The sequence below is a fragment of the Salvelinus fontinalis genome, chromosome 11, assembly GCF_029448725.1.
Source record: "Salvelinus fontinalis isolate EN_2023a chromosome 11, ASM2944872v1, whole genome shotgun sequence".
Lineage (NCBI taxonomy): Eukaryota > Metazoa > Chordata > Actinopteri > Salmoniformes > Salmonidae > Salvelinus > Salvelinus fontinalis.
This window is the reverse complement of record NC_074675.1, coordinates 5,472,684-5,498,802: the sequence shown is the minus strand read 5'-3', so window position 1 is coordinate 5,498,802 and position 26,119 is coordinate 5,472,684. Positions and strand designations below refer to the sequence as shown.

The window sequence follows — 26,119 nt, the reverse complement described above, 5'->3', positions numbered from 1 at the left end:
GCCCAATAAAACCCTCTGTCAGGAGAAAGCTGCTGAGCTAGTCCTTCTGGCTGAGTCTATATTTATAGCTATTTGAAGGAAGGGCTAAATAAAGCAATGGAGGCTCCTCCTTCATTGAGCTAGAGTCCAAATCCTCCATTACTTCAGGACACGCTTATAGATCCTGCTGGACTAACTATCCACCAGTATTTAAACATTACAATATCCTTTCATGTTAACATTTGGTTCATGTTTACACCCCCCAACATATGTCCCTTATAGTCTCGATTGATAAGATAAAGACATCCCTGTCTGAAGTCATGTGCAGACATCCGGTAGGCTAAATCAGTTGACTACCGTAGCTACACTGTACAACAGTAAGAGTTGTGTCAACCTCCCAAGACACATCGCCTCTGCTACTTGAGTATCTCTGTCAACGTGACTATCCTAACAATAAATAAAACGGCATCTTTTTCGACAGCATGCAAACTCATATTAAATCTGAACCGTCTATTTCCGAATCCATGTGCGTTCCAACACGAGCAGGAAGGAAGGGTTCGTTACCGCTACCCCCCCCCCCCCCCAATCCCCCCCCCCCCCCACACACACACACAACAACACACAATACACTGGCCCTGGCTTCGAGACAAGACTCTTCTCGTGTGGCCTCACATTTTATACCAGTCTGACAACATGCTAACATCCCCCACGAACTGTCAACTCAACACCGCTGTAGACACGCACAACAAAAATCCTAAATATGGTGTCTGGGTTTTTGCAAGTTGCAACTGTATTACTGAGTAGGCTAACTAACGTTATAGCTCCAAGCTTGAAATCTAGCCTAGCCTATGCCGTCTGCTACGATCCTCTTAAAAATTACAGCACCGTAAAGAACGAATACCGTGTACCCCTTCCACTGTCATAAATAGCACAATAAGCACACGTGACATAGGCTACTAGTGTACGTGTTATCTAGGATTACATGATATAGCTTGATATCTATATATTGCCTGCTGTACCCTACACGTGCTATGCCCTATAATGTACACCTCAAGTGACCGTGTGGCAGGACAACTTGTTACATGGTGGCATTTCGTTTAGCTGAATCTAAACCAAACCGCGGCGCTACATTGTAACAACCATGTAACGACCACCCTCCCTGTTCGCAACAGCTCGCAACAAAACCTGTTTTTACTGGAGCCTGCCTACGGTCTCTATAGCCTATAGGTAAGCGATGCACTGTTTACATTAAACTACTGTATCCATTGCAATAGGCAGAAGAGCCCGATGTTTAGTCCACAGTCAACCCACAAGGCAAGCAGGGCTCCGTAGGCTACGTACCGTGAGCGACTTGATATTCCTGAGGGGTGGTAGTGTGACGGGCGATGGCGGGTCTGTCGCTGCTCCGACCCGGGGACCCCCGACTCCGATTCCGGGGGAAGACTGTAGCTGGCAGATCTCACCCCCTTTGCCTGCAGATCGTACAAAATGACACACGAAATGAGGTTAATCTGAATGGGCCTATTTACCCACATAGGCTACCTCACGAGTTATTAGGCTATAAAGTAGGCTATGGACTCTGCCGTAATCCCTTTTAAGGATAGTCATTTAAGCAGGCATTTGGGGGTCATTTTAGGTGTAAATCCTCCTTTGCGACAATGGCTTCGGCAAACAGGAAGCCTAATTCCACATTATTTGTGCTTGGAACAACAGATGATGACCGCCAGAATGTAGGCTACCCTGGTTGTAGATCCTTTTGCGCCCCATAGTCGTGTAGCATATAGAGATCGTAAAAAACAACACAGCCAACCAGTCACAGAAACCAGTGGGCATATGATTCCGTCGTGCTTGCAGAAATAAACCTGTGTTCTCTCTGACACACATACTGTCATATGGGATAAATAACACACCAGCATTTGACTTTGGTTTTTCAAACAGCACACTTCAGGCTTTAGAGAAGGAAAAACAATCCCCGAATGTATCGCCATTAACTGCTCAAAACATAGAGCAGGGATACACTATTTTAGCAAAGGCTACCCCCTCGTCAACAGACCAGGGAAACCCGAAGCAAGACTCGGCGTAAACGTGTAATAAACTTGTTACAAAGGACCCGACAAAAAGGCATAAAATCCATCAACAATATTCCGCCGGCGATCAAAGTGACTTTAACCGTATTGTTTAGCCCGTTCGGCTCCATATTGTTGTTCCTTACCAGTTGGGTAGACGGCAGCGTACGGCTTCTTGGATAACATGGCCGCTGGAGAGTCACACACAGAAAAACCCACTTCAGAATCTCCCCTCCTCCCACTCGGCTGTGTGATCACCAATTTCGCTACTCCAATCAGCTACATCTAGTCTTGCATTCGCAACGTGCAACTCTGCAAAACTGGGAAGTCTTCCATAAACACCAGCTGAAATGTTGCTTCTGCTGCCACCATCGCTTGGAAATGCAACCCAAAAAACACGAACCTATAGATACAAAAAAAATATCCAACGCTAGGCTACCGTCGAGCAATACAACAACAAAAACTCCGTGTTTTTTCTTTTCAACACCAGCAACATTCGAACGTTAGATGCAGAAGGAGCGGCATCATTCTCTCTCACATACACAGTAAATACAAAGTCGGTCAACAAGTTTGGGTGTCGCCTTCTCCTTATCTATCGTCCTTGCACTCATCCACCTCTCTCTCTCTCTCTCTCTCTCTCTCACTAATGAGCGTGAGATGTGGTTGGTTCCGTTGCTAAGCTGGCGACGCACCACCAGTCTGTTCCAGCGGGAACCGACAGACATCCTTCATCAGGGAAGTCCTCTTGGCCACTTGGCGATCACTAACCCAAACCCAACCACCCCATTAATTAGTACAACGTGATAGGAAGAGCTATAAGGACTTTCCTGACTTACAACTATCCAAAACCTAAAACAGAACTTTACCTTAACCCTAAACCTTAACCAAACACTTGACCCCCCCCTAACCACAATCTTTTCTAATTCTGAAATTAAACATCGGTTTGCACGTCAGAATAGTCTGTATAGCCCAATCTACATATGATACTCTACCGCACTTTGGTGCCCCACGTTGGTGCCCCGCTGAACCACTAATGTGTCTAACATACACAAGCCCATAATGAGACCTCCAGGAAACACACTATGGGACTTCAACATGCATTCTCTTTAGACAACAGCAACTAAAATCCCTATTGTACATTATTTCAACAGTGAGCTTTTAGTACGCAGACTCTCTCATTACTGTTTGAGTTGCAGCTGTTTCAGACTGCAAAGGGGTACAACTGTGTTTCATCTGTTACAGATTCATGACATTTTGGATTTACACATTTAGTTCGTCAACTTTACTAAACCGTTGTGTTATTCGTTCTCACAGGACTACAACGATCCCTTTTATTGGTTGGTACTGATACTGACCTGTCTGTCATTGGTTGGTACTGAGACTGACCTGTCTGTCATTGGTTGGTACTGATACTGACCTGTCTGCCATTGGTTGGTACTGATACTGACCTGTCTGCCATTGGTTGGTACTGATACTGCCCTGTCTGTCATTGGTTGGTACTGATACTGCCCTGTCTGTCATTGGTTGGTACTGATACTGACCTGTCTGTCATTGGTTGGTACTGATACTGACCTGTCTGCCATTGGTTGGTACTGATGCTGACCTGTCTGTCATTGGTTGGTACTGATACGGACCTGTCTGTCATTGGTTGGTACTGATACTGACCTGTCTTCTATTGGTTGGTACTGATACTGACCTGTCTGTCATTGGTTGGTACTGATACTGACCTGTCTTCTATTGGTTGGTACTGATACTGACCTGTCTGTCATTGGTTGGTACTGATACTGACCTGTCTGTCATTGGTTGGTACTGATACTGACCTGTCTTCTATTGGTTGGAACTGATACTGACCTGTCTGTCATTGGTTGGTACTGATACTGACCTGTCTGTCATTGGTTGGTACTGATACGGACCTGTCTGTCATTGGTTGGTACTGATACGGACCTGTCTTCTATTGGTTGGTACTGATACGGACCTGTCTGTCATTGGTTGGTACTGATACTGACCTGTCTGTCATTGGTTGGTACTGATACTGACCTGTCTGTCATTGGTTGGTACTGATCCGGACCTGTCTGTCATTGGTTGGTACTGATACGGACCTGTCTTCTATTCTCGAGTTCTTTCTTATTCAGGTTTGCATTTTATTTTTGGTGATCTAGTATAATTGCATTGTTAAGGAAGAGCTGACCAGCAAGCATTTCACTGTGCTGTTTACTCCTGTTGTATCCTGTGGTGCACGTGACAAATAAACTCTGATTTGAGTTGAGCTAGAGTGCAATTTAAGTGCAAACCGTTTACGAATCTGAATTATTAGAACTGAATTAGTGCTGTGTTAGTTTAGTAACCTACCTTGAAAATACGGCATGGAGGATGTCTGGCAGGCTGCAAACTATTGCAATATTCCCCAAGTGAAGTGAACTATGGATTGAAGCTTGGTGGAATGGACGAATGTACTGACCACTAGAGGGTTTAGCTGCTTCAACGTCAACTCCCCCAGTCTCAGCCCTGACCATACAGGAGTCAGGATTCAGGAGTGACCACACACACACGCACGCACGCACGCACGCACGCACGCACGCACGCACGCACACACACACACACACACACACACACACACACACACACACACACACACACTCTACTCTGGACGCTTCTGACCTAGAATATGTGGACAACTATAAATACCTAGGTGTTAGACTGTAAACTCTCCTTCCAGACTCACATTAAGCATCTCCAATCCAAAATTAAATCTAGAATCAGCTTCCTATTTTGCAACAAAGCCTCCTTCAGTCATGCTGCCAAACATACCCTTGTAAAACTGACTATCCTACCGATCCTTGACTTGGGCGATGTCAATTACAAAATAGCCCCCAACACTCTACTCAGCAAACTGGATGTAGTCTATCACAGTGCCATCCGTTTTGTCACCAAAACCCCATATACGACCCACCACTGTGACCTGTATGCTCTCGTTGGCTGGCCCTCACTACATATCCATCGCCAAACCCACTGGCTCCAGGTCATCTATAAGTCTTTGCTAGGTAAAGCCCCGCCTTATCTCAGCTCACTGGTCACCATAGCAACACCCACCCATAGCACGCGCTCCAGCAGGTATATTGCACTGGTCATCCCCAAAGCCAACACTTCCTTTGGCCGCCTTTCCTTTCAGTTCTCTGCTGCCAATGACTGGAGCGAACTGCAAAAATCACTGAAACTGGAGTCTTATATCTCCCTCTCTAACTTTAGGCATCAGCTGTCTGAACAGATTACCAATCACTCTACCTGAATACAGCCAATCTGTAAATAGCACACCCAACTACCTCATGCCCATATTATTATTTACCCTCTTGCTCTTTTGCACCCCAGTATCTCTACTTGCACATCATCATCTGCACATCTATCACTCCAGTATTAATGCTAAATTGTAATTATTTTCGCCTCTAGGGCCTATTTATTGCCTTACCTCCCTACTCTTCTACATTTAAAGACTGTACATAGATGTTTCTATTGTGCTATTGACTGTACGTTTGTTTATGTGTAACTCTGTGTTGTTGTTTTTTGTCTCACTGTTTTGCTTTATCTTGGCCAGGTCGCAGTTGTAAATGAGAACTTGTTCTCAACTGGCCTAACCTGGTTAAATAAAGGTGAAATAAATAAATAAAAGAGGCCCAGATATGGCAGTTTTGCTTTCATGCAAATCAACAGCAGAGCGACAGAGAGCCTGAAGCAACCAGGAAATAAAAAGATAGGCAGCATGAGTTTACACACTGGCCTTCACAAGACCATGGGAGTGTATATCCACTATTGGCTGTAATAATACACACATTATGTTTGAATACAAGTGAAATGAAGAGCCATTTGTTTTTGCGTATGGCTGAAGTAGTGCTGTTCCTGCTGTGAACTGAACCAGCAGGAATGTATCATGGGGACTGTGATGCATTGTTAAGGCCATGGCTGGGCCTCGTGAGCTGTCTGTCTGTCTGTCTGTCTGTCTGTCTGTCTGTCTGTGTGTGCACCTCACAGCACTTCTGAATCTATATCTCATCCATGGCGTGGACACTAGTGTTGACTGACAGTAGTGACTAGTGTAAAGCCTTAGCCAATCAGAAACAGTCCCAGTAGTGACTAGTGTGAAGCCTTAGCCAATCAGAAATAGACCCAGTAGTGACTAGTGCAAAGCCATAGCCAATCAGAAACAGACCCAGTAGTGACTAGTGTAAAGCAGCCGATCAGAAATAGACCCAGTAGTGACTAGTGTAAAGCCTTAGCCAATCAGAAACAGACCCAGTAGTGACTAGTGTAAAGCCTTAGCCAATCAGAAACAGACCTAGTAGTGACTGGTGTAAAGCCTTAGCCAATCAGAAACAGTCCCAGTAGTGACTAGTGTAAAGCCTTAGCCAATCAGAAACAGACCCAGTAGTGACTAGTGTAAAGCCTTAGCCAATCAGTAACAGACCCAGTAGTGACTAGTGTAAAGCCTTAGCCAATCAGAAACAGACCCAGTAGTGACTAGTGCAAAGCCTTAGCCATTCAGAAACAGACCCAGTAGTGACTAGTGTAAAGCCTTAGCCAATCAGAAACAGACCCAGTAGTGACTAGGGCAAAGCCTTAGCCAATCAGAAACAGACCCAGAAGTGACTAGTGTAAAGCCTTAGCCAATCAGAAACAGACCCAGTAGTGACTAGTGTAAACCCTTAGCCAATCAGAAAGACCCAGTAGTGACTAGTGTAAAGCCTTAGCCAATCAGAAACAGTCCCAGTAGTGACTAATGTAAAGCCTTAGCCAATCAGAAACAGACCCAGTAGTGACTATTGTAAAGCCTTAGCCAATCAGTAACAGACCCAGTAGTGACTAGTGTAAAGCCTTAGCCAATCAGAAACAGACCTAGTAGTGACTAGTGTAAACCCTTAGCCAATCAGAAAGACCCAGTAGTGACTAGTGTAAAGCCTTAGCCAATCAGAAACAGTCCCAGTAGTGACTAGTGTAAAGCCTTAGCCAATCAGAAACAGACCCAGTAGTGACTATTGTAAAGCCTTAGCCAATCAGTAACAGACCCAGTAGTGACTAGTGTAAAGCCTTAGCCAATCAGAAACAGACCTAGTAGTGACTGGTGTAAAGCATTAGCCAATCAGAAATAGACCCAGTAGTGACTAGTGTAAAGCCTTAGCCAATCAGAAACAGACCCAGTAGTGACTAGTGTAAAGCCTTAGCCAATCAGAAACAGACCCAGTAGTGACTAGGGCAAAGCCTTAGCCAATCAGAAACAGACCCAGTAGTGACTAGTGTAAAGCCTTAGCCAATCAGAAACAGACCCAGTAGTGACTAGGGCAAAGCCTTAGCCAATCAGAAACAGACCCAGTAGTGACTAGGGCAAAGCCTTAGCCAATCAGAAACAGACCCAGTAGTGACTAGTGTAAAGCCTTAGCCAATCAGAAACAGACCCAGTAGTGACTAGGGCAAAGCCTTAGCCAATCAGAAACAGACCCAGTAGTGACTAGTGTAAAGCCTTAGCCAATCAGAAACAGACCCAGTAGTGACTAGGGCAAAGCCTTAGCCAATCAGAAACAGACCCAGTAGTGACTAGGGCAAAGCCTTAGCCAATCAGAAACAGACCCAGTAGTGACTAGTGTAAAGCCTTAGCCAATCAGAAACAGACCCAGTAGTGACTAGTGTAAAGCCTAAGCCAATCAGAAACAGACCCAGTAGTGACTAGTGCAAAGCCATAGCCAATCAGAAACAGACCCAGTAGTGACTAGTGTAAAGCCTTAGCCAATCAGAAACAGACCCAGTAGTGACTAGGGCAAAGCCATAGCCAATCAGAAACAGACCCAGTAGTGACTAGTGTAAAGCCTTAGCCAATCAGAAACAGACCCAGTAGTGACTAGTGTAAAGCCTTAGCCAATCAGAAACAGACCCAGTAGTGACTGGTGTAAAGCCTTAGCCAATCAGAAACAGCAGCCTCCAGTCTGTATCAACTCACTGGACTGCAGGAGGTTTGGATGGACAACGGCTTCAGGTATTTAGATGCTCTGATGACCTGTCAGTTGTGGATGAATGTAACTTCCCTACCTCATCCGGGAGACACCAAGTTGATCTTCTATCTGTGTAGTCACTACATGACTTAGTCCAGGTATTAGTAGTATATACTGTATATATATATATATATACATATATTTTATTTCACCTTTATTTAACCATGTGCTCCAGTTGAGAACAAGTTCTCATTTACAACTGCAACCTGGCTAAGAAAAGACAAAGCAGTGCGACACAAACACAGAGTTACACATGGAATAAACAAGCGTACAGTCAATAACACAATAGAAAAATGTATATAGAGGGTGTGCAAATGTAGTAAGATTAGGGAGGTAAGGACATAAATAGGCCATAGTGGCGAAATAATTACAATTGAGAATTTATAGATGTACAGAAGATGAATGTGAAGATGAATTTATAGATGTACAGAAGATGAATGTGCAAGTAGAGATACTGGGGTGCTAAGGAGAAAACAAAACGATATGGGGATGAGGTAGTTGGGTGGGCTATATACAGATGGGCTATGTACAGGTGCAATGATCGGTAAGCTGCTCTGACAGCTGATGCTTAAAGTTAGTGAGGGAGATATAAGACTCCAGCTTCTGCTCATATGACTTTATTACTATAGGACTAAGAGCAGTTGTTGTCGTATGATATTGATGAAAGTTGGTTCCTTCCACTCAGGAAACATAAAGTGCTGTGATCAATATGGATGTCTCTTTAGTCACGCAAGATCCCCAGGCTCTTATTTAAACACCCAGTGAATCTCATATTACCTCACAATGCCTGTGGCCTGGTTGTATGCCTCTCAAATGACCTCACAATGCCTGTGGCCTGGTTGTATGCCTCTCAAATGACCTCACAATGCCTGTGGCCTGGTTGTATGCCTCTCAAATGACCTCACAATGCCTGTGGCCTGGTTGTTTGCTTCTCAAATGACCTCACAATGCCTGTGGCCTGGTTGTTTGCTTCTCAAGTTACCTCACAATGCCTGTGGCCTGGTTGTTTGCTTCTCAAGTTACCTCACAATGCCTGTGGCCTGGTTGTTTGCTTCTCAAGTTACCTCACAATGCCTGTGGCCTGGTTGTTTGCTTCTCAAGTTACCTCACAATGCCTGTGGCCTGGTTGTTTGCTTCTCAAATGACCTCACATTGCCTGTGGCCTGGTTGTTTGCTTCTCAAGTTACCTCACAATGCCTGTGGCCTGGTTGTTTGCTTCTCAAATGACCTCACAATGCCTGTGGCCTGGTTGTTTGCTTCTCATGTTACGTCACAATGCCTGTGGCCTGGTTGTTTGCTTCTCAAGTTACGTCACAATGCCTGTGGCCTGGTTATATGCTTCTCATGTTACCTCACAATGCCTGTGGCCTGGTTGTTTGCTTCTCAAGTTACCTCACAATGCCTGTGGCCTGGTTATATGCTTCTCATGTTACCTCACAATGCCTGTGGCCTGGTTGTATGCTTCTCAAGTTACCTCACAATGCCTGTGGCCTGGTTATATGCTTCTCATGTTACGTCACAATGCCTTTGGCCTGGTTATATGATTCTCAAGTTACCTCACTATGCCTGTGACCTGGTTAAGGGGTAAGGATCATCTGATAACAGGACTCCTAATTATAGATTGCGGGGAGGAAGAGGGATGGGTTACCAAGCAAGACGACCTGCGGGGAGGAAGAGGGATTGGTTACCAAGCAAGGAGACCAGCGGGGAGGAAGAGGGATGGGTGACGTGTCACGTTCCTGACCTTATTTCCTTTGTTTTGTCTTTGTTTAGTTGGTCAGGACGTGAGCTGGGTGGGCATTCTATGTTATGTGTTTCTATGTTGGGTTCTTTTCAATTAGCCTGATATGGTTCTCAATCAGGGGCAGGTGTTTTATGTTTCCTCTGATTGAGAACCATATTAAGGTAGGCTGTTCACACTGTTTGTTTGTGGATGATTGTTCCTATGTCAGTGTTTGTGCCACACGGGACTGTTTCGTTTGTTCCTGTTCTTGCGTTCTTCGTTGTCTGTAAGTTCTCATGTTCAGGTCTGTTTACGTCGTTTGTTATTTTGTAGTTTGTTCAAGTGTTCTTCGTGTTCGTCTTAATTTAATAAATCATTATGTCTTCACAATACGCTGCATATTGGTCCGATCCTTCTCGCCTCTCCTCGTCCGACGAAGAGGACGGAAATGACTATCGTTACATGACGTTCCCAATGGCTCCATAAGGCTCTGGTCAAACGTAGTGCAATGTATAGGCTCTGGTCAAACGTAGTGCAGTGTATAGGGAGTAGGGTGCCATTTGGGACGAGGCTATAGTGAGCCACCAGCAGCCTGGTCAAGAGCTCCATAGGGGCCGGGAGAAGTGCTCAAGAGACTTACAGTGCCAGCCCACTGCAGATTACTAGCCTGGTTACAGATCTGTTTGTGCTGTCTTGCCAGCTCCTATATTGATCTATGTCACCATGACAGTATCCATATACAGTAGGAGTTGGCAAGACAGCACAAACAGATCTGGGAACCAGGCTAGATGAATACTACTCTAAACAGATAAACAGACATGTCTTGCTCTATGACTGAAAGGTCCCTGCTCTACTTACTATGACCTTCAAAACAAATCAAACATCCATTTCAATCAGACTTGCGCCCGCCGCGGCCCACAGCACTCACCCTCTGGTGAGACGTGATGGTTCCTGAGGCAGATGGAAAGAGATGAGACTACTACAGTATAAACACAGCCTGTGTTGTTCAGCCTTCTGCTCACACGCACCATCCGTCCACCTCGTTCTACAGACACTAACAACGTAACAGAGCTTCGATGACATACGGCTGTTTTGGGAGGCTGCTGCCGTCTCTCCTTCCCTTCCAACCTAGAGCTGTTCTGTGTCTTAAATGCACATCAGTCATTAGTCATTGCATGAAGAGTGAATAATCAGATAAGGGTGCTCTGGTCCAAAGTAGTGCACTATACAGGGAATAGGGTGGAATTTTGGACAAAGCTTACGATCCACCATGCTGTCTTTTTCTCTGTACCCCAGTTATCAGCTCTGAGGAGGGGAGAGACCGGCAGGCGTATACAGACTGTTTCTAGTCAGAGAGAAGAGATGCTGGAGCCTGGGGGCATTGGTACAGCTCTGAGTTACCATTGGCTCCAAGTCCAGCCTCCCTCCATCACTGCTAGTTAGGCCTACCCTACCGCAGCATAGCAACATGCTCACTCAAGCACATGGAAGCATTGGCTGGTGTGCCTTTGAGAAAGTAATGCGTTGACTGACTGGCTGCGTGTAGAGTGTAGACAGCATTTCAGATGGTAGTGGATCAACGGAGTAACTTGCCATTAAAACACATGTAGAGTGTAGACAGCATTTCAGATGGTAGTGGATCAACGGAGTAACTTGCCATTAAAACACATGTAGAGTGTAGACAGCATCTCAGATGGTAGTGGATCAACGGAGTAACTTGCCATTAAAACACATGTAGAGTGTAGACAGCATTTCAGATGGTAGTGGATCAACAGTGTAACTTGCCATTAAAACACATGTAGAGTGTAGACAGCATTTCAGATGGTAGTGGATCAACGGAGTAACTTGCCATTAAAACACATGTAGAGTGTAGACAGCATCTCAGATGGTAGTGGATCAACGGTGTAACTTCCCATTTAAACACATGTAGAGTGTAGACAGCATCTCAGATGGTAGTGGATCAACGGTGTAACTTCCCATTTAAACACATGTAGAGCTGCTTTGGCGGTGGGATATTCATTCACATGGATTTTTAAAACATTTTGTACGTTTGTCTTCATTCACTGTGGCTGTATTTTCATCACGCCGGTTGGTTTATCTTGAAGTCACTTTCCAAGACCTACTACAGCAGACCCAGAACACTCTGTCACTTTCCAAGACCTATTCCAGCAGAACCAGAACCCTCTGTCACTTTACAAGACCTATTACAGCAGAACCAGAACACTGTCACTTTCCAAGACCTATTACAGCAGAACCAGAACACTCTGTCACTTTCCAAGACCTATTACAGCAGAACCAGAACACTGTCACTTTACAAGACCTATTACAGCAGAACCAGAACACTGTCACTTTCCAAGACCTATTACAGCGGAACCAGAACCCTCTGTCACGTTCCAAGACCTACTACAGCAGAACCAGAACACTCTGTCACTTTCCAAGACCTATTACAGCAGAACCAGAACACTCTGTCACTTTCCAAGACCTATTACAGCAGAACCAGAACCCTCTGTCACTTTCCAAGACCTAGTACAACAGAACCAGAACACTGTCACTTTCCAAGACCTATTACAGCAGAACCAGAACCCTCTGTCACATTCCAAGACATATTACAGCAGAACCAGAACACTGTCACTTTCCAAGACCTATTACAGCAGAACCAGAACTCTCTGTCACGTTCCAAGACCTATTACAGCAGAACCAGAACCCTCTGTCACGTTCCAAGACCTACTACAGCAGAACCAGAACACTCTGTCACTTTCCAATACCTAGTACAACAGAACCAGAACACTCTGTCACTTTCCAAGACCTAGTACAACAGAACCAGAACACTGTCACTTTCCAAGACCTATTACAGCAGAACCAGAACACGGTCACTTTACAAGACCTATTACAGCAGAACCAGAACACGGTCACTTTACAAGACCTATTACAGCAGAACCAGAACACTCTGTCACTTTACAAGACCTACTACAGCAGAACCAGAACCCTCTGTCACTTTCCAAGACCTATTACAGCAGAACCAGAACCCTCTGTCACGTTCCAAGACCTACTACAGCAGAACCAGAACACTCTGTCACTTTCCAAGACCTATTACAGCAGAACCAGAACACTCTGTCACTTTCCAAGACCTATTACAGCAGAACCAGAACACTGTCACTTTACAAGACCTATTACAGCAGAACCAGAACACTCTGTCACTTTACAAGACCTATTACAGCAGAACCAGAACCCTCTGTCACTTTCCAAGACCTATTACAGCAGAACCAGAACACTGTCACTTTCCAAGACCTATTACAGCAGAACCAGAACACTGTCACTTTCCAAGACCTATTACAGCAGAACCAGAACACTCTGTCACTTTACAAGACCGTTTACAGCAGAACCAGAACACTGTCACTTTCCAAGACCTATTACAGCAGAACCAGAATACTCTGTTCTTTGATGGATTTGTGTTATCGGTGTATAACTGACACCAAATCAAGAAATTGAGTCATTACATTCTAGTCTGTAGTATCTGAGAGTTATTACATTCTAGTGTGTAGTATCTGAGAGCTATTACATTCTAGTCTGTAGTATCTGAGAGTTATTACATTCTAGTCTGTAGTATCTGAGAGTAATTACATTCTAGTCTGTAGTATCTGAGAGTTATTACATTCTAGTCTGTAGTATCTGAGAGTTATTACATTCTAGTCTGTAGTATCTGAGAGTTATTACATTCTAGTCTGTAGTATCTGAGAGTTATTACATTCTAGTCTGTAGTATCTGAGAGTAATTACATTCTAGTCTGTAGTATCTGAGAGTAATTACATTCTAGTCTGTAGTATCTGAGAGTTATTACATTCTAGTCTGTAGTATCTGAGAGTTATTACATTCTAGTCTGTAGTATCTGATAGTTATTACATTCTAGTCTGTAGTATCTGAGAGTTATTACATTCTAGTCTGTAGTATGAGAGTTATTACATTCTAGTCTGTAGTATCTGAGAGTTATTACATTCTAGTCTGTAGTATCTGAGAGTTATTACATTCTAGTCTGTAGTATCTGAGAGTTATTACATTCTAGTCTGTAGTATCTGAGAGTTATTACATTCTAGTCTGTAGTATCTGATAGTTATTACATTCTAGTCTGTAGTATCTGAGAGTTATTACATTCTAGTCTGTAGTATCTGAGAGTTATTACATTCTAGTCTGTAGTATCTGAGAGTTATTACATTCTAGTCTGTAGTATCTGAGAGTTATTACATTCTAGTCTGTAGTATCTGAGAGTTATTACATTCTAGTCTGTAGGATCTGGGAGTTATTACATTGTTACTTAACCAGTTCTTAATGAGTCGTACACCTCCAGTATTTCACCTTCTGTCAGCTGGCACCCTATTCCCTATATAGTGCACTATATTTGACCAGGGTCCGTAGGGCACAGTGGAGGCCGCTGAGTGGAGGACGGCTCACAATAATGGCTGGAACAGAGTAAATGGAATGGTATCAAACACCATGGAAACCATGTCTTTGATGTATTTAATACCATTACACACTTACTCTGCTCCTGCTATTACCACATGCCCGTCCTCCCTGATTAAGGTGTCATCAACCTCCTGTTATGTTAGGGCCCGAGTCAAATGTAAGTGCACTATGAAGGGAATAGAGTTCCATTTGGAATGCAGTCTCTGTCTGTAGGGAATAGAGTTCCATCTGGGACTCAGCCTCTGTCTGTAGGGAATAGAGTTCCATTTGGGACTCAGCCTCTGTCTGTAGGGAATAGAGTTCCATTTGGAACTCAGCCTCTGTCTGTAGGGAATAGAGTTCCATTTGGGACTCAGCCTCTGTCTGTAGGGAATAGAGTTCCATTTGGGACTCAACCTCTGTCTGTAGGGAATAGAGTTCCATTTGGGACTCAGCCTCTGTCTGTAGGGAATAGTGTTCCATTTGGGACTCAGCCTCTGTCTGTAGGGAATAGAGTTCCATTTGGGACTCAGCCTCTGTCTGTAGGGAATAGAGTTCCATTTGGGAATCAGTCTCTGTCTGTAGGGAATAGTGTTCCATTTGGGACTCAGCCTCTGTCTGTAGGGAATAGAGTTCCATTTGGGACTCAGCCTCTGTCTGTAGGGAATAGTGTTCCATTTGGGACTCAGCCTCTGTCTGTAGGGAATAGAGTTCCATTTGGAAAGCAGTCTCTGTCTGTAGGGAATAGAGTTCCATTTGGGACTCAGCCTCTGTCTGTAGGGAATAGAGTTCCATTTGGAAAGCAGTCTCTGTCTGTAGGGAATAGAGTTCCATTTGGGACTCAGCAGGGAATAGAGTTCCATTTGGGACTCAGCCTCTGTCTGTAGGGAATAGAGTTCCATTTGGAAAGCAGTCTCTGTCTGTAGGGAATAGAGTTCCATTTGGGACTCAGCCTCTGTCTGTAGGGAATAGAGTTCCATTTGGGACTCAGCCTCTGTCTGTAGGGAATAGAGTTCCATTTGGGACTCAGCCTCTGTCTGTAGGGAATAGAGTTCCATTTGGGACTCAGCCTCTGTCTGTAGGGAATAGATTTCCATTTGGGACTCAGCCTCTGTCTGTAGGGAATAGATTTCCATTTGGGACTCAGCCTCTGCCTGTAGGGAATAGAGTTCCATTTGGGACTCAGCCTCTGTCTGTAAGGAATATATTTCCATTTGGGACTCAGTCTCTGTCTGTAGGGAATAGAGTTCCATTTGGGACTCAGTCTCTGTCTGTAGGGAATAGAGTTCCATTTGGGACTCAGTCTCTGTCTGTAGGGAATAGAGTTCCATTTGGGACTCAGCCTCTGTCTGTAGGGAATAGAGTTCCATTTGGGACTCAGTCTCTGTCTGTAGGGAATAGAGTTCCATTTGGGACTCAGCCTCTGTCTGTAGGGAATAGAGTTCCATTTGGGACTCAGCCTCTGTCTGTAGGGAATAGAGTTCCATTTGGAACGCAACCTCTGTCTGTAGGGAATAGAGTTCCATTTGGGACTCAGTCTCTGTCTGTAGGGAATAGAGTTCCATTTGGAACACAATCTCTGTCTGTAGGGAATAGAGTTCCATTTGGAAAGCAGCCTCTGTCTGTAGGGAATAGAGTTCCATTTGGGACTCAGTCTCTGTCTGTAGGGAATAGAGTTCCATTTGGGACTCAGTCTCTGTCTGTAGGGAATAGAGTTCCATTTGGGACTCAGTCTCTGTCTGTAGGGAATAGATTTCCATTTGGGACTCAGCCTCTGTCTGTAGGGAATAGATTTCCATTTGGGACTCAGCCTCTGTCTGTAGGGAATAGATTTCCATTTGGGACTCTGTCTCTGTCTCAGAGAAATCTACGGCATGCAACAGACATGCAGTGTCAGAAGTCACACCATCCTCCGAGACCATGGCTGCCTTCCAGATTGCACCCTATTCCCTACGTAGTGCACTACTTTAGACATGAGCCCTGGTCAAAAGTAGTGCACTGTTTTGGGAATAGGGTGCCATGTGGGACACAGATCACATCTTGTCTTCTCCTCTCTAATATGGAAAAAGGATGTAGCGTTGTGTGCATCAGAGGAGAGACAGACTAGAAGCACCAGTATTACAGCAGATGATAACAGAGAGAGAGAGAGAGAGAGAGAGAGAGAGAGAGAGAGAGAGAGAGAGAGAGAGAGAGAGAGAGAGAGAGAGAGAGAGAGAGAGAGAGAGAGAGAGAGAGAGAGAGACAGAGAGAGAGAGAGACAGACAGACAGACAGACAGACAGACAGACAGACAGACAGACAGACAGACAGACAGACAGACAGACAGACAGACTCTAGTGTTTAGTGATCTGTGTGGGTAATAAAGTGAGACAGAGAGAGACTCTAGTGTTTAGTGATCTGTGTGGGTAATAAAGTGAGACAGAGAGAGACTCTAGTGTTTAGTGATCTGTGTGGGTAATAAAGTGAGACAGAGAGAGACTCTAGTGTTTAGTGATCTGTGTGGGTAATAAAGTGAGCCAGAGAGAGACTCTAGTGTTTAGTGATCTGTGTGGGTAATACTGTGTGTAACTGTACCTTGAACCTGCACTTCTCTGTTCTGCTACAGTAATAATGAAGCTGAGGGACAAATCACCTGATTATGATCCAAAATGGAGGAGAGGGGAGTGGTTACAGCTGAAAGCACCGTTCAGATCACCGTTCACCGTTCAGATCACCGTTCACCGTTCAGATCACCGTTCACCGTTCAGAGCACCGTTCACCGTTCAGATCACCGTTCACCGTTCAGATCACCGTTCACCGTTCAGAGCACCGTTCACCGTTCAGAGCACCGTTCACCGTTCAGATCACCGTTCACCGTTCAGATCACCGTTCCCCGTTCAGAGCACCGTTCCCCGTTCAGAGCACCGTTCACCGTTCAGATCACCGTTCCCCGTTCAGAGCACCGTTCCCCGTTCAGAGCACCGTTCCCCGTTCAGAGCACCGTTCACCGTTCAGAGCACCGTTCCCCGTTCAGAGCACCGTTCAGGGCCTCGGAGACACAGAGAGCTACAGGCTTCCTTCAGGCTGTTGTTGGGCTCCCGAGTGGCGCAGCAGTCTGAGGCACTGTATCTCAATGCAAGAGGTGTCACTACAGTCCCTGGTTCAAATCCAGGCTGTATCACATCCGGACGTGATTGGGAGTCCTGTAGGGCGGCGCACAATTAGCCCAGCGACGTCTGGGGTTTGGCCGGGGGAGGTCGTCATTGTAAACAAGAATTTGTTCTTAACTGACTTGCCTAGTTAAATAAAGGTTACATTTTAAAACAATAGTTAAGCTCATCTGAAGGAATTGGTGTTGGATAGATATGGTGTGAATAGGTTAGGTAGTGAGTTGGTGTAGGATAGATATGGCGTGAATAGGTTAGGTAGAGAGTTGGTGTAGGATAGATATGGCGTGAATAGGTTAGGTAGAGAGTTGGTGTAGGATAGATATGGTGTGAATAGGTTAGGTAGAGAGTTGGTGTAGGATAGATATGGTGTGAATAGGTTAGGTAGAGAGTTGGTGTAGGATAGATATGGTGTGAATAGGTTAGGTAGAGAGTTGGTGTAGGATAGATATGGCGTGAATAGGTTAGGTAGTGAGTTGGTGTAGGATAGATATGGTGTGAATAGGTTAGGTAGTGAGTTGGTGTAGGATAGATATGGTGTGAATAGGTTAGGTAGAGAGTTGGTGTAGGATAGATATGGTGTGAATAGGTTAGGTAGAGAGTTGGTGTAGGATAGATATGGTGTGAATAGGTTAGGTAGAGAGTTGGTGTAGGATAGATATGGTGTGAATAGGTTAGGTAGAGAGTTGGTGTAGGATAGATATGGTGTGAATAGGTTAGGTAGAGAGTTGGTGTAGGATAGATATGGTGTGAATAGGTTAGGTAGAGAGTTGGTGTAGGATAGATATGGTGTGAATAGGTTAGGTAGTGAGTTGGTGTAGGATAGATATGGTGTGAATAGGTTAGGTAGAGAGTTGGTGTAGGATAGATATGGTGTGAATAGGTTAGGTAGAGAGTTGGTGTAGGATAGATATGGTGTGAATAGGTTAGGTAGAGAGTTGGTGTAGGATAGATATGGTGTGAATAGGTTAGGTAGAGAGTTGGTGTAGGATAGATATGGTGTGAATAGGTTAGGTAGAGAGTTGGTGTAGGATAGATATGGTGTGAATAGGTTAGGTAGAGAGTTGGTGTAGGATAGATATGGTGTGAATAGGTTAGGTAGAGAGTTGGTGTTGGATAGATATGGTGTGAATAGGTTAGGTAGAGAGTTGGTGTAGGATAGATATGGTGTGAATAGGTTAGGTAGAGAGTTGGTGTAGGATAGATATGGTGTGAATAGGTTAGGTAGAGAGTTGGTGTAGGATAGATATGGTGTGAATAGGTTAGGTAGTGAGTTGGTGTAGGATAGATATGGTGTGAATAGGTTAGGTAGAGAGTTGGTGTAGGATAGATATGGTGTGAATAGGTTAGGTAGAGAGTTGGTGTAGGATAGATATGGTGTGAATAGGTAAGGATAAAGAGATAAACAGGTTATAAACAGGTTATGAACAGGTTAGGAATAGATTATAAACAGGTTATGAACAGGCTAGGAATATCTATTCCTAACCTGTTCCTAACCTGTTCCTAACCTGTTCATAACCTGTTCCTAACCTGTTCCTAACCTGTTCCTAACCTGTTCATAACCTGTTCATAACCTGTTCATAACCTGTTCATAACCTATTCCTAACCTGTTCCTAACCTGTTCATAACCTAGTCCTAACCTATTCTGAACCTGCTTGACCTACTGCTGGTTATCTCATCTGTTTTGATTCCCACTTTTAACCCCCTAGAGTCGATTATCGCGGCCCCCCGGAAATTAATAAATCTCCCATCAAAATCCATCAGTTTAAGCTTTAGATGTCTGTTGTTTTTTGCATTGGATGTGTCTCAATCCACCGCATCCGCCGATGTCGCACTTCCTCATCCGCGATGAAAGGTGGCAGAGCTAGGAGCGATGTTTGTCAGACCATGAGACATCCCCGAAAATCAGCATTCTCACTAAATCGTCTGTAGCGTCCAAACGGTTTGTTCTACAAAACTAGGACTGAGGAGAGGGACTGAATAAATGAACCCAATGGAGGGGGAGAGAACATTACATAAATCACCTGACTGATTCATGTTCACCTAAACAGCCCTGGGAGAGAACAGACAGACACAGACAGACAGACAGACAGACAGACACAGACAGACAGACAGACTGGACGCTATAGAATGTGTAGAATCAGTATATTTACACTGGACTAGAAATAGAAAGATTGAGCACACCGTATGTGTCCAGTTTATATCTCCCGATCTCCTGTATGAGTTCAGACAGACTGCTATCGGTTTATCATTTATCTCCTCATCTCCTGTATGAGTTCAGACAGACTGCTATCGGTTTATCATTTATCTCCTCAACTCCTGTATGAGTTCAGACAGACTGCTATCGGTTTATCATTTATCTCCTCAACTCCTGTATGAGTTCAGACAGACTGCTATCGGTTTATCGTTTATCTCCTCATCTCCTGTATGAGTTCAGACAGACTGCTATCGGTTTATCATTTATCTCCTGTATGAGTTCAGACAGACAGCTATCGGTTTATCATTTATCTCCTGTATGAGTTCAGACAGACTGCTATCGGTTTATCAGTTATCTCCTCATCTCCTGTATGAGTTCAGACAGACTGCTATCGGTTTATCATTTATCTCCTGTATGAGTTCAGACAGACTGCTATCGGTTTATCAGTTATCTCCTCATCTCCTGTATGAGTTCAGACAGACAGCTCTCGGTACACGTGGGAATATTTTCCCAGACCGTGAGACATTATGCCTTGGAGCTGAGAGCTCATCTCCCACACAGCCAGCCCGAATTTAGCACCACTGTTAATTCATGAAGCCAGTGAGAGAGGAACGTATCTCTGTCAGTTCTGCCGTCATGTCTCTCCCACACAGCCAGCCCGAATTTAGCACCACTGTTAATTCATAAAGCCAGTGAGAGAGGAACGTATCTCTGTCAGTTCTGCCGTCATGTCTCTCCCACACAGCCAGCCCGTATTTAGCACCACTGTTAATTCATAAAGCCAGTGAGAGAGGAACGTATCTCTGTCAGTTCTGCCGTCATGTCTCTCCCACACAGCCAGCCCGAATTTAGCACCACTGTTAATTCATGAAGCCAGTGAGAGAGGAACGTATCTCTGTCAGTTCTGCCGTCATGTCTCTCCCACACAGCCAGCCCGTATTTAGCACCACTGTTAATTCATAAAGCCAGTGAGAGAGGAACGTATCTCTGTCAGTTCTGCCGTCATGTCTCTCCCACACAGCCAGCCCGTATTTAGCACCACTGTTAATTCATAAAGCCAGTGAGAGAGGAACGTATCTCTGTCAGTTCTGCCGTCATGTCTCTCCCACACAGCCAGCCCGTATTTAGCACCACTGTTAATTCATAAAGCCAGTGAGAGAGGAACGTATCTCTGTCAGTTCTGCCGTCATGTCTCTCCCACACAGCCAGCCCGTATTTAGCACCACTGTTAATTCATAAAGCCAGTGAGAGAGGAACGTATCTCTGTCAGTTCTGCCGTCATGTCTCTCCCACACAGCCAGCCCGTATTTAGCACCACTGTTAATTCATAAAGCCGTCTGGTGGGCGTTTGGTGAAAACACTTGACAATTCAAAACCATCGATCTCAAAATCATCACTGTTCAATGCTATTTCAGTGTGGAAATAAACTCTGAGGCAGTTCCACATTGTGTTGCTATTTCTGACCAAACATCCATATGTCATAATGTACATCCACACAGTCACAATAAGAGGAGATTCTCTGTGATTGTGACCATCTCTCCAAAAGAACTCTCTTCTCCCCTGGGGCCCGGAAGTGGTTGATGTTGATATGTCTTCATCAGCACAGAAACTAGCAGACAGACTGACTGTATCGTTAGCTCTGCCTGAGAGAGAGGGAGTTGGAGGGAGTGTGGAGCTTTAGGTTGAGGGGAAGAGGAGAGAGTGGGAGTTGGAGGGAGTGTGGAGCTTTAGGTTGAGGGGAAGAGGAGAGAGTGGGAGTTGGATGGAGTGTGGAGCTTTAGGTTGAGGGGAAGAGGAGAGAGTGGGAGTTGGAGGGAGTGTGGAGCTTTAGGTTGAGGGGAAGAGGAGAGAGTGGGAGTTGGATGGAGTGTGGAGCTTTAGGTTGAGGGGAAGAGGAGAGAGTGGGAGTTGGATGGAGTGTGGAGCTTTAGGTTGAGGGGAAGAGGAGAGAGTGGGAGTTGGATGGAGTGTGGAGCTTTAGGTTGAGGGGAAGAGGAGAGAGTGGGAGTTGGAGGGAGTGTGGAGCTTTAGGTTGAGGGGATGAGGAGAGAGTGGGAGTTGGAGGGCGTGTGGAGCTTTAGGTTGAGGGGAAGAGGAGAGAGTGGGAGTTGGAGGGCGTGTGGAGCTTTAGGTTGAGGGGAAGAGGAGAGAGTGGGAGTTGGAGGGAGTGTGGAGCTTTAGGTTGAGGGGAAGAGGAGAGAGTGGGAGTTGGAGGGAGTGTGGAGCTTTAGGTTGAGGGGAAGAGGAGAGAGTGGGAGTTGGGGGGGAGTGTGGAGCTTTAGGTTGAGGGGAAGAGGAGAGAGTGGGAGTTGGGGGGGAGTGCAAAGCTTTAGGTTGAGGGGAAGAGGAGAGAGTGGGAGTTGGGGGGAAGTGTGGAGTTTTAGGTAGAGGGGAAGAGGAGAGAGAGGGAGTTGGAGGGAGTGTGGAGCTTTAGGTTGAGGGGAAGAGGAGAGAGTGGGAGTTGGGGGGAGTGTGGAGCTTTAGGTTGAGGGGAAGAGGAGAGAGTGGGAGTTGGGGGGAGTGTGGAGCTTTAGGTTGAGGGGAAGAGGAGACAGTGGGAGTTGGGGGGAGTGTCCTCGGTTACAACACTCACTACCGAGTTCCAAACTGCCTCTGTCCTCGGTTACAACACTCACTACCGAGTTCCAATCTGCCTCTGTCCTCGGTTACAACACTCACTACCGAGTTCCAATCTGCCTCTGTCCTCGGTTACAACACTCACTACCGAGTTCCAATCTGCCTCTGTCCTCGGTTACAACACTCACTACAGAGTTCCAATCTGCCTCTGTCCTCGGTTACAACACTCACTACCGAGTTCCAAACTGTCTCTGTCCTCGGTTACAACACTCACTACCGAGTTCCAAACTGCCTCTGTCCTCGGTTACAACACTCACTACCGAGTTCCAATCTGCCTCTGTCCTCGGTTACAACACTCACTACAGAGTTCCAATCTGCCTCTGTCCTCGGTTACAACACTCACTACAGAGTTCCAATCTGCCTCTGTCCTCGGTTACAACACTCACTACCGAGTTCCAATCTGTCTCTGTCCTCGGTTACAACACTCACTACCGTGTTCCAAACTGCCTCTGGAAGCAACGTCAGCACCAGAACTGTTCGTCAGGAGCTTCATGAGATGGGTTTCCGTGGCCGACCAGGACCCACATGGATCCATTCCAAGTGGATCTATTCCCTACATAGTGCAGTACTTTTGACCATGGTCAATAGGGCTCGGAGCCCGTGTACACAAAGCATATCCAGCTGTCCTACTCTGCGATGCTCTATGGATGTGGGCCCAGGTCAAAAGTAGTGCACTATGTAGGGAATAAGGTGGCCATTCGGGATAGATCCATGGTCATACATAAATGTGGTGTATGTGGGCCATCGCCTGGACATTGGACATTAAAGGATGGAAAGAGTAATGTGCGTATTTATATGAATCTCTCGGCACTCAAGTCATATGGCCCCATGTACTGTCCAATGGGCAGCCAGACACCAGCCTTTACCTGGCTGTCTCCACCAAGTCATATGGCCCCATGTACTGTCCAATGGGCAGCCAGACACCAGCCTTTACCTCACTGTCTCCACCAAGCCATATGGCCCCATGTACTGTCCAATGGGCAGCCAGGCACCAGCTTTTACCTCACTGTCTCCACCAAGTCATATGGCCCCATGTACTGTCCAATGGGCAGCCAGACACCAGCCTTTACCTCACTGTCTCCACCAAGTCATATGGCCCCTTGTACTGTCCAATGGGCAGCCAGACACCAGCCTTTACCTGGCTGTCTCCACCAAGTCATATGGCCCCTTGTGCTGTCCAATGGGCAGCCAGACACCAGCCTTTACCTGGCTGTCTCCATCAAGCCATATGGCCCCATGTACTGTCCAATGGGCAGCCAGACACCAGCCTTTACCTCACTGTCTCCACCTAGTCATATGGCCCCATGTACTGTCCAATGGGCAACCAGACACCAGCTTTTACCTCACTGTCTCCACCAAGTCATATGGCCCTATGTACTGTACCGTAGGCAGCCAGACACCAGCCTTTACCTGGCTGTCTCCACCAAGCCATATGGCCCCATGTACTGTCCAATGGGCAGCCAGACACCAGCCTTTACCTCACTGTCTCCACCAAGTCATATGGCCCCATGTACTGTCCAATGGGCAGCCAGACACCAGCCTTTACCTCACTGTCTCCACCTAGTCATATGGCCCCATGTACTGTCCAATGGGCAGCCAGACACCATCCTTTACCTCACTGTCTCCCCCAAGTCATATGGCCCCATGTACTGTCCAATGGGCAGCCAGACACCAGCCTTTACCTCACTGTCTCCACCTAGTCATATGGCCCCATGTACTGTCCAATGGGCAGCCAGACACCAGCCTTTACCTCACTGTCTCCACCTAGTCATATGGCCCCATGTACTGTCCAATGGGCAGCCAGACACCAGCCTTTACCTCACTGTCTCCACCAAGTCATATGGCCCTATGTACTGTCCCATGGGCAGCCAGACACCAGCCTTTACCTGGCTGTCTCCACCAAGTCATATGGCCCTATGTACTGTCCAATGGGCAGCCAGACACCAGCCTTTACCTGGCTGTCTCCACCAAGTCATATGGCCCTATGTACTGTCCAATAGGCAGCGAGACACCAGCCTTTACCTGGCTGTCTCCACCAAGCCATATGGCCCCATGTGCTGTCCAATGGGCAGCCAGACACCAGGGATGAGGGTAGGAGGTGCTAGTGGGCCTGGAGAAGATGGTGCCTCTGTCCCAATAGGCATTATATTCCCTATAGAGCCTATGGGCCCTGGTTCTAAAGTAGTGCACTACAAAGGGAATAGGGTGCCATTTGGGATGCAGTAGGTGGTTGGAGGGTGGTGGTGTTTCAGGGGTCAGATCAAACTCCAAGACAGATGGGATCTCACCATGGGTGATAGATAGTCCACAAGCTTCAGTAACCAGCTAGAGACACTGTTCCCCCTTTCCTCCTCTTCTCTTCCTCCTCCTCCTCTCCCCCTCTCCTCCTCCTTCCTCCGCCTTCCTCCTCCTCCTCCTCTCCTCCTCCTTCCTCCTCCTCCTTCCTCCTCCTCCTCCTCCTCCTCCTCCTCCTCCTCCTCCTCCTCCTCTCCTCCTCCTTCCTCCTTCCTCCTCCTCCTCCTCCTCCTCCTCCTCCTCCTCCTCCTCCTCCTCCTCCTCCTCTCTTCCTTTCCCCATCTCCTTCTTTCCTCCTCTCCTCCTCTCCTCCTTCCTCCTTCTCCTCCTCTCTTCCTTTCCCCCTCTCCTTCTTTCCTCCTCTCCTCCTCTCCTCCTTCCTCCTTCTCCTCCTCCTCCTCCTCCTCTCTTCCTTTCCCCCTCTCCTTCTTTCCTCCTCTCCTCCTTCCTCCTCCTCCTCCTCTCCTCCTCCTCCTCCTCCTCCTCTCCTCACTTTCTCCAACCCTGTTGGAGAGTTAATCTAGGAGCTTTCTGTATCTTTCTCCCCCACAACTGTCATCTCTCTCATCCCCTCTTTAATTCCCTCTGGTCTGAGGACACATGAACCCCCCCCCCCACCCACACAGACACAGACACAGACACAGACACACACACACACACACACACACACACACACACACACACACACACACACACACACACACACACACACACACACACACACACACACACACACACACACACACACACACACACTTGGCCATATGGACAGGGATATCAGGGTCTCTGGAGAGAGGGATTAGCCATGCCTTTATGAGAGGAAATTGGAGGCTATTTTCTGACAACCCAAATGAATCATTAGACAGACACATAATATGGGCTAGCAAGTTATTTGGAGAGTCCATCTATAGATGCCCTACAGGCTATCAATATACTTCAGTCAGTAACATGTCAACTGAACTGTGGCAACAGGGGAAGCATCTATAGGTGTTTCATTGATACACCATAGACTGTTACGTTCACCACTTCTACCCTGGTTCTGTAGTCTACAGATATTAAAGTCTGTGTACTTTTGCTCGGGGAGGAAAATGAAGATGGCCCGCTCTTCCTTCGCCTACTCAACTGTTCATCAGAGACCTTGGTTTGTTGAATCTGGTGTGGTAATGCTGAGCAGGAACGAAAGCCTCAGGCACCATGCTTCTCTCCATGACAGTGATTGGTCACTAATGTAAATGATGTAATGATTCAAGACGTTTAGAGAGAATATCATTGGATAGAATTGTTTGGACCAGTCTGACTGGCTGCTCTCTAGCTCGACTTCACTCCCCTAGAGAACTAGTTGCCCTGTTGCTTGGTTACTGTGAGCATCAAGCAGTGTCACACATATAGTATGGCTTTGGCTCTTCATCAACTACATAACCCTCTAGAATTAGCTAGCTACTTCCTGGTGTATGATGCTTATGCTACCGTTAGCTAACTAGCCACTTCCTGTCTCTCATGATACTTATTCTACCGTTAGCTAGCTACTTCCTGGGGTATGATGCTTATGCTACCGTTAGCTAGCTAGCCACTTCCTGTCTCTCATGATACTTATTCTATCGTTAGCTA

At 46.1% G+C, this 26,119-nt stretch overlaps 1 protein-coding gene across 2 annotated transcripts in view; it reads right to left on the bottom strand.

The window, feature by feature from the left end:
* The window catches only part of LOC129864907 (dual specificity tyrosine-phosphorylation-regulated kinase 2), a 501,483-nt gene that overhangs the window by 31,826 nt on the left and 443,538 nt on the right, over nt 1-26,119 (bottom strand). Inside the window, exons 1-2 of one of the 2 annotated variants that reach the window (XM_055937220.1) lie at nt 2,192-2,687; nt 1,321-1,451 (exon numbers count right to left, since the gene is read on the bottom strand). In XM_055937220.1, the coding sequence (XP_055793195.1) occupies nt 1,321-1,451; nt 2,192-2,231 (171 nt within the window). In that variant the 5' untranslated portion in view covers nt 2,232-2,687. Of the gene's footprint in view, nt 1-1,320; nt 1,452-2,191; nt 2,688-26,119 lie in introns of those variants that run through there. The other variant, XM_055937221.1, reaches the window with a different exon arrangement.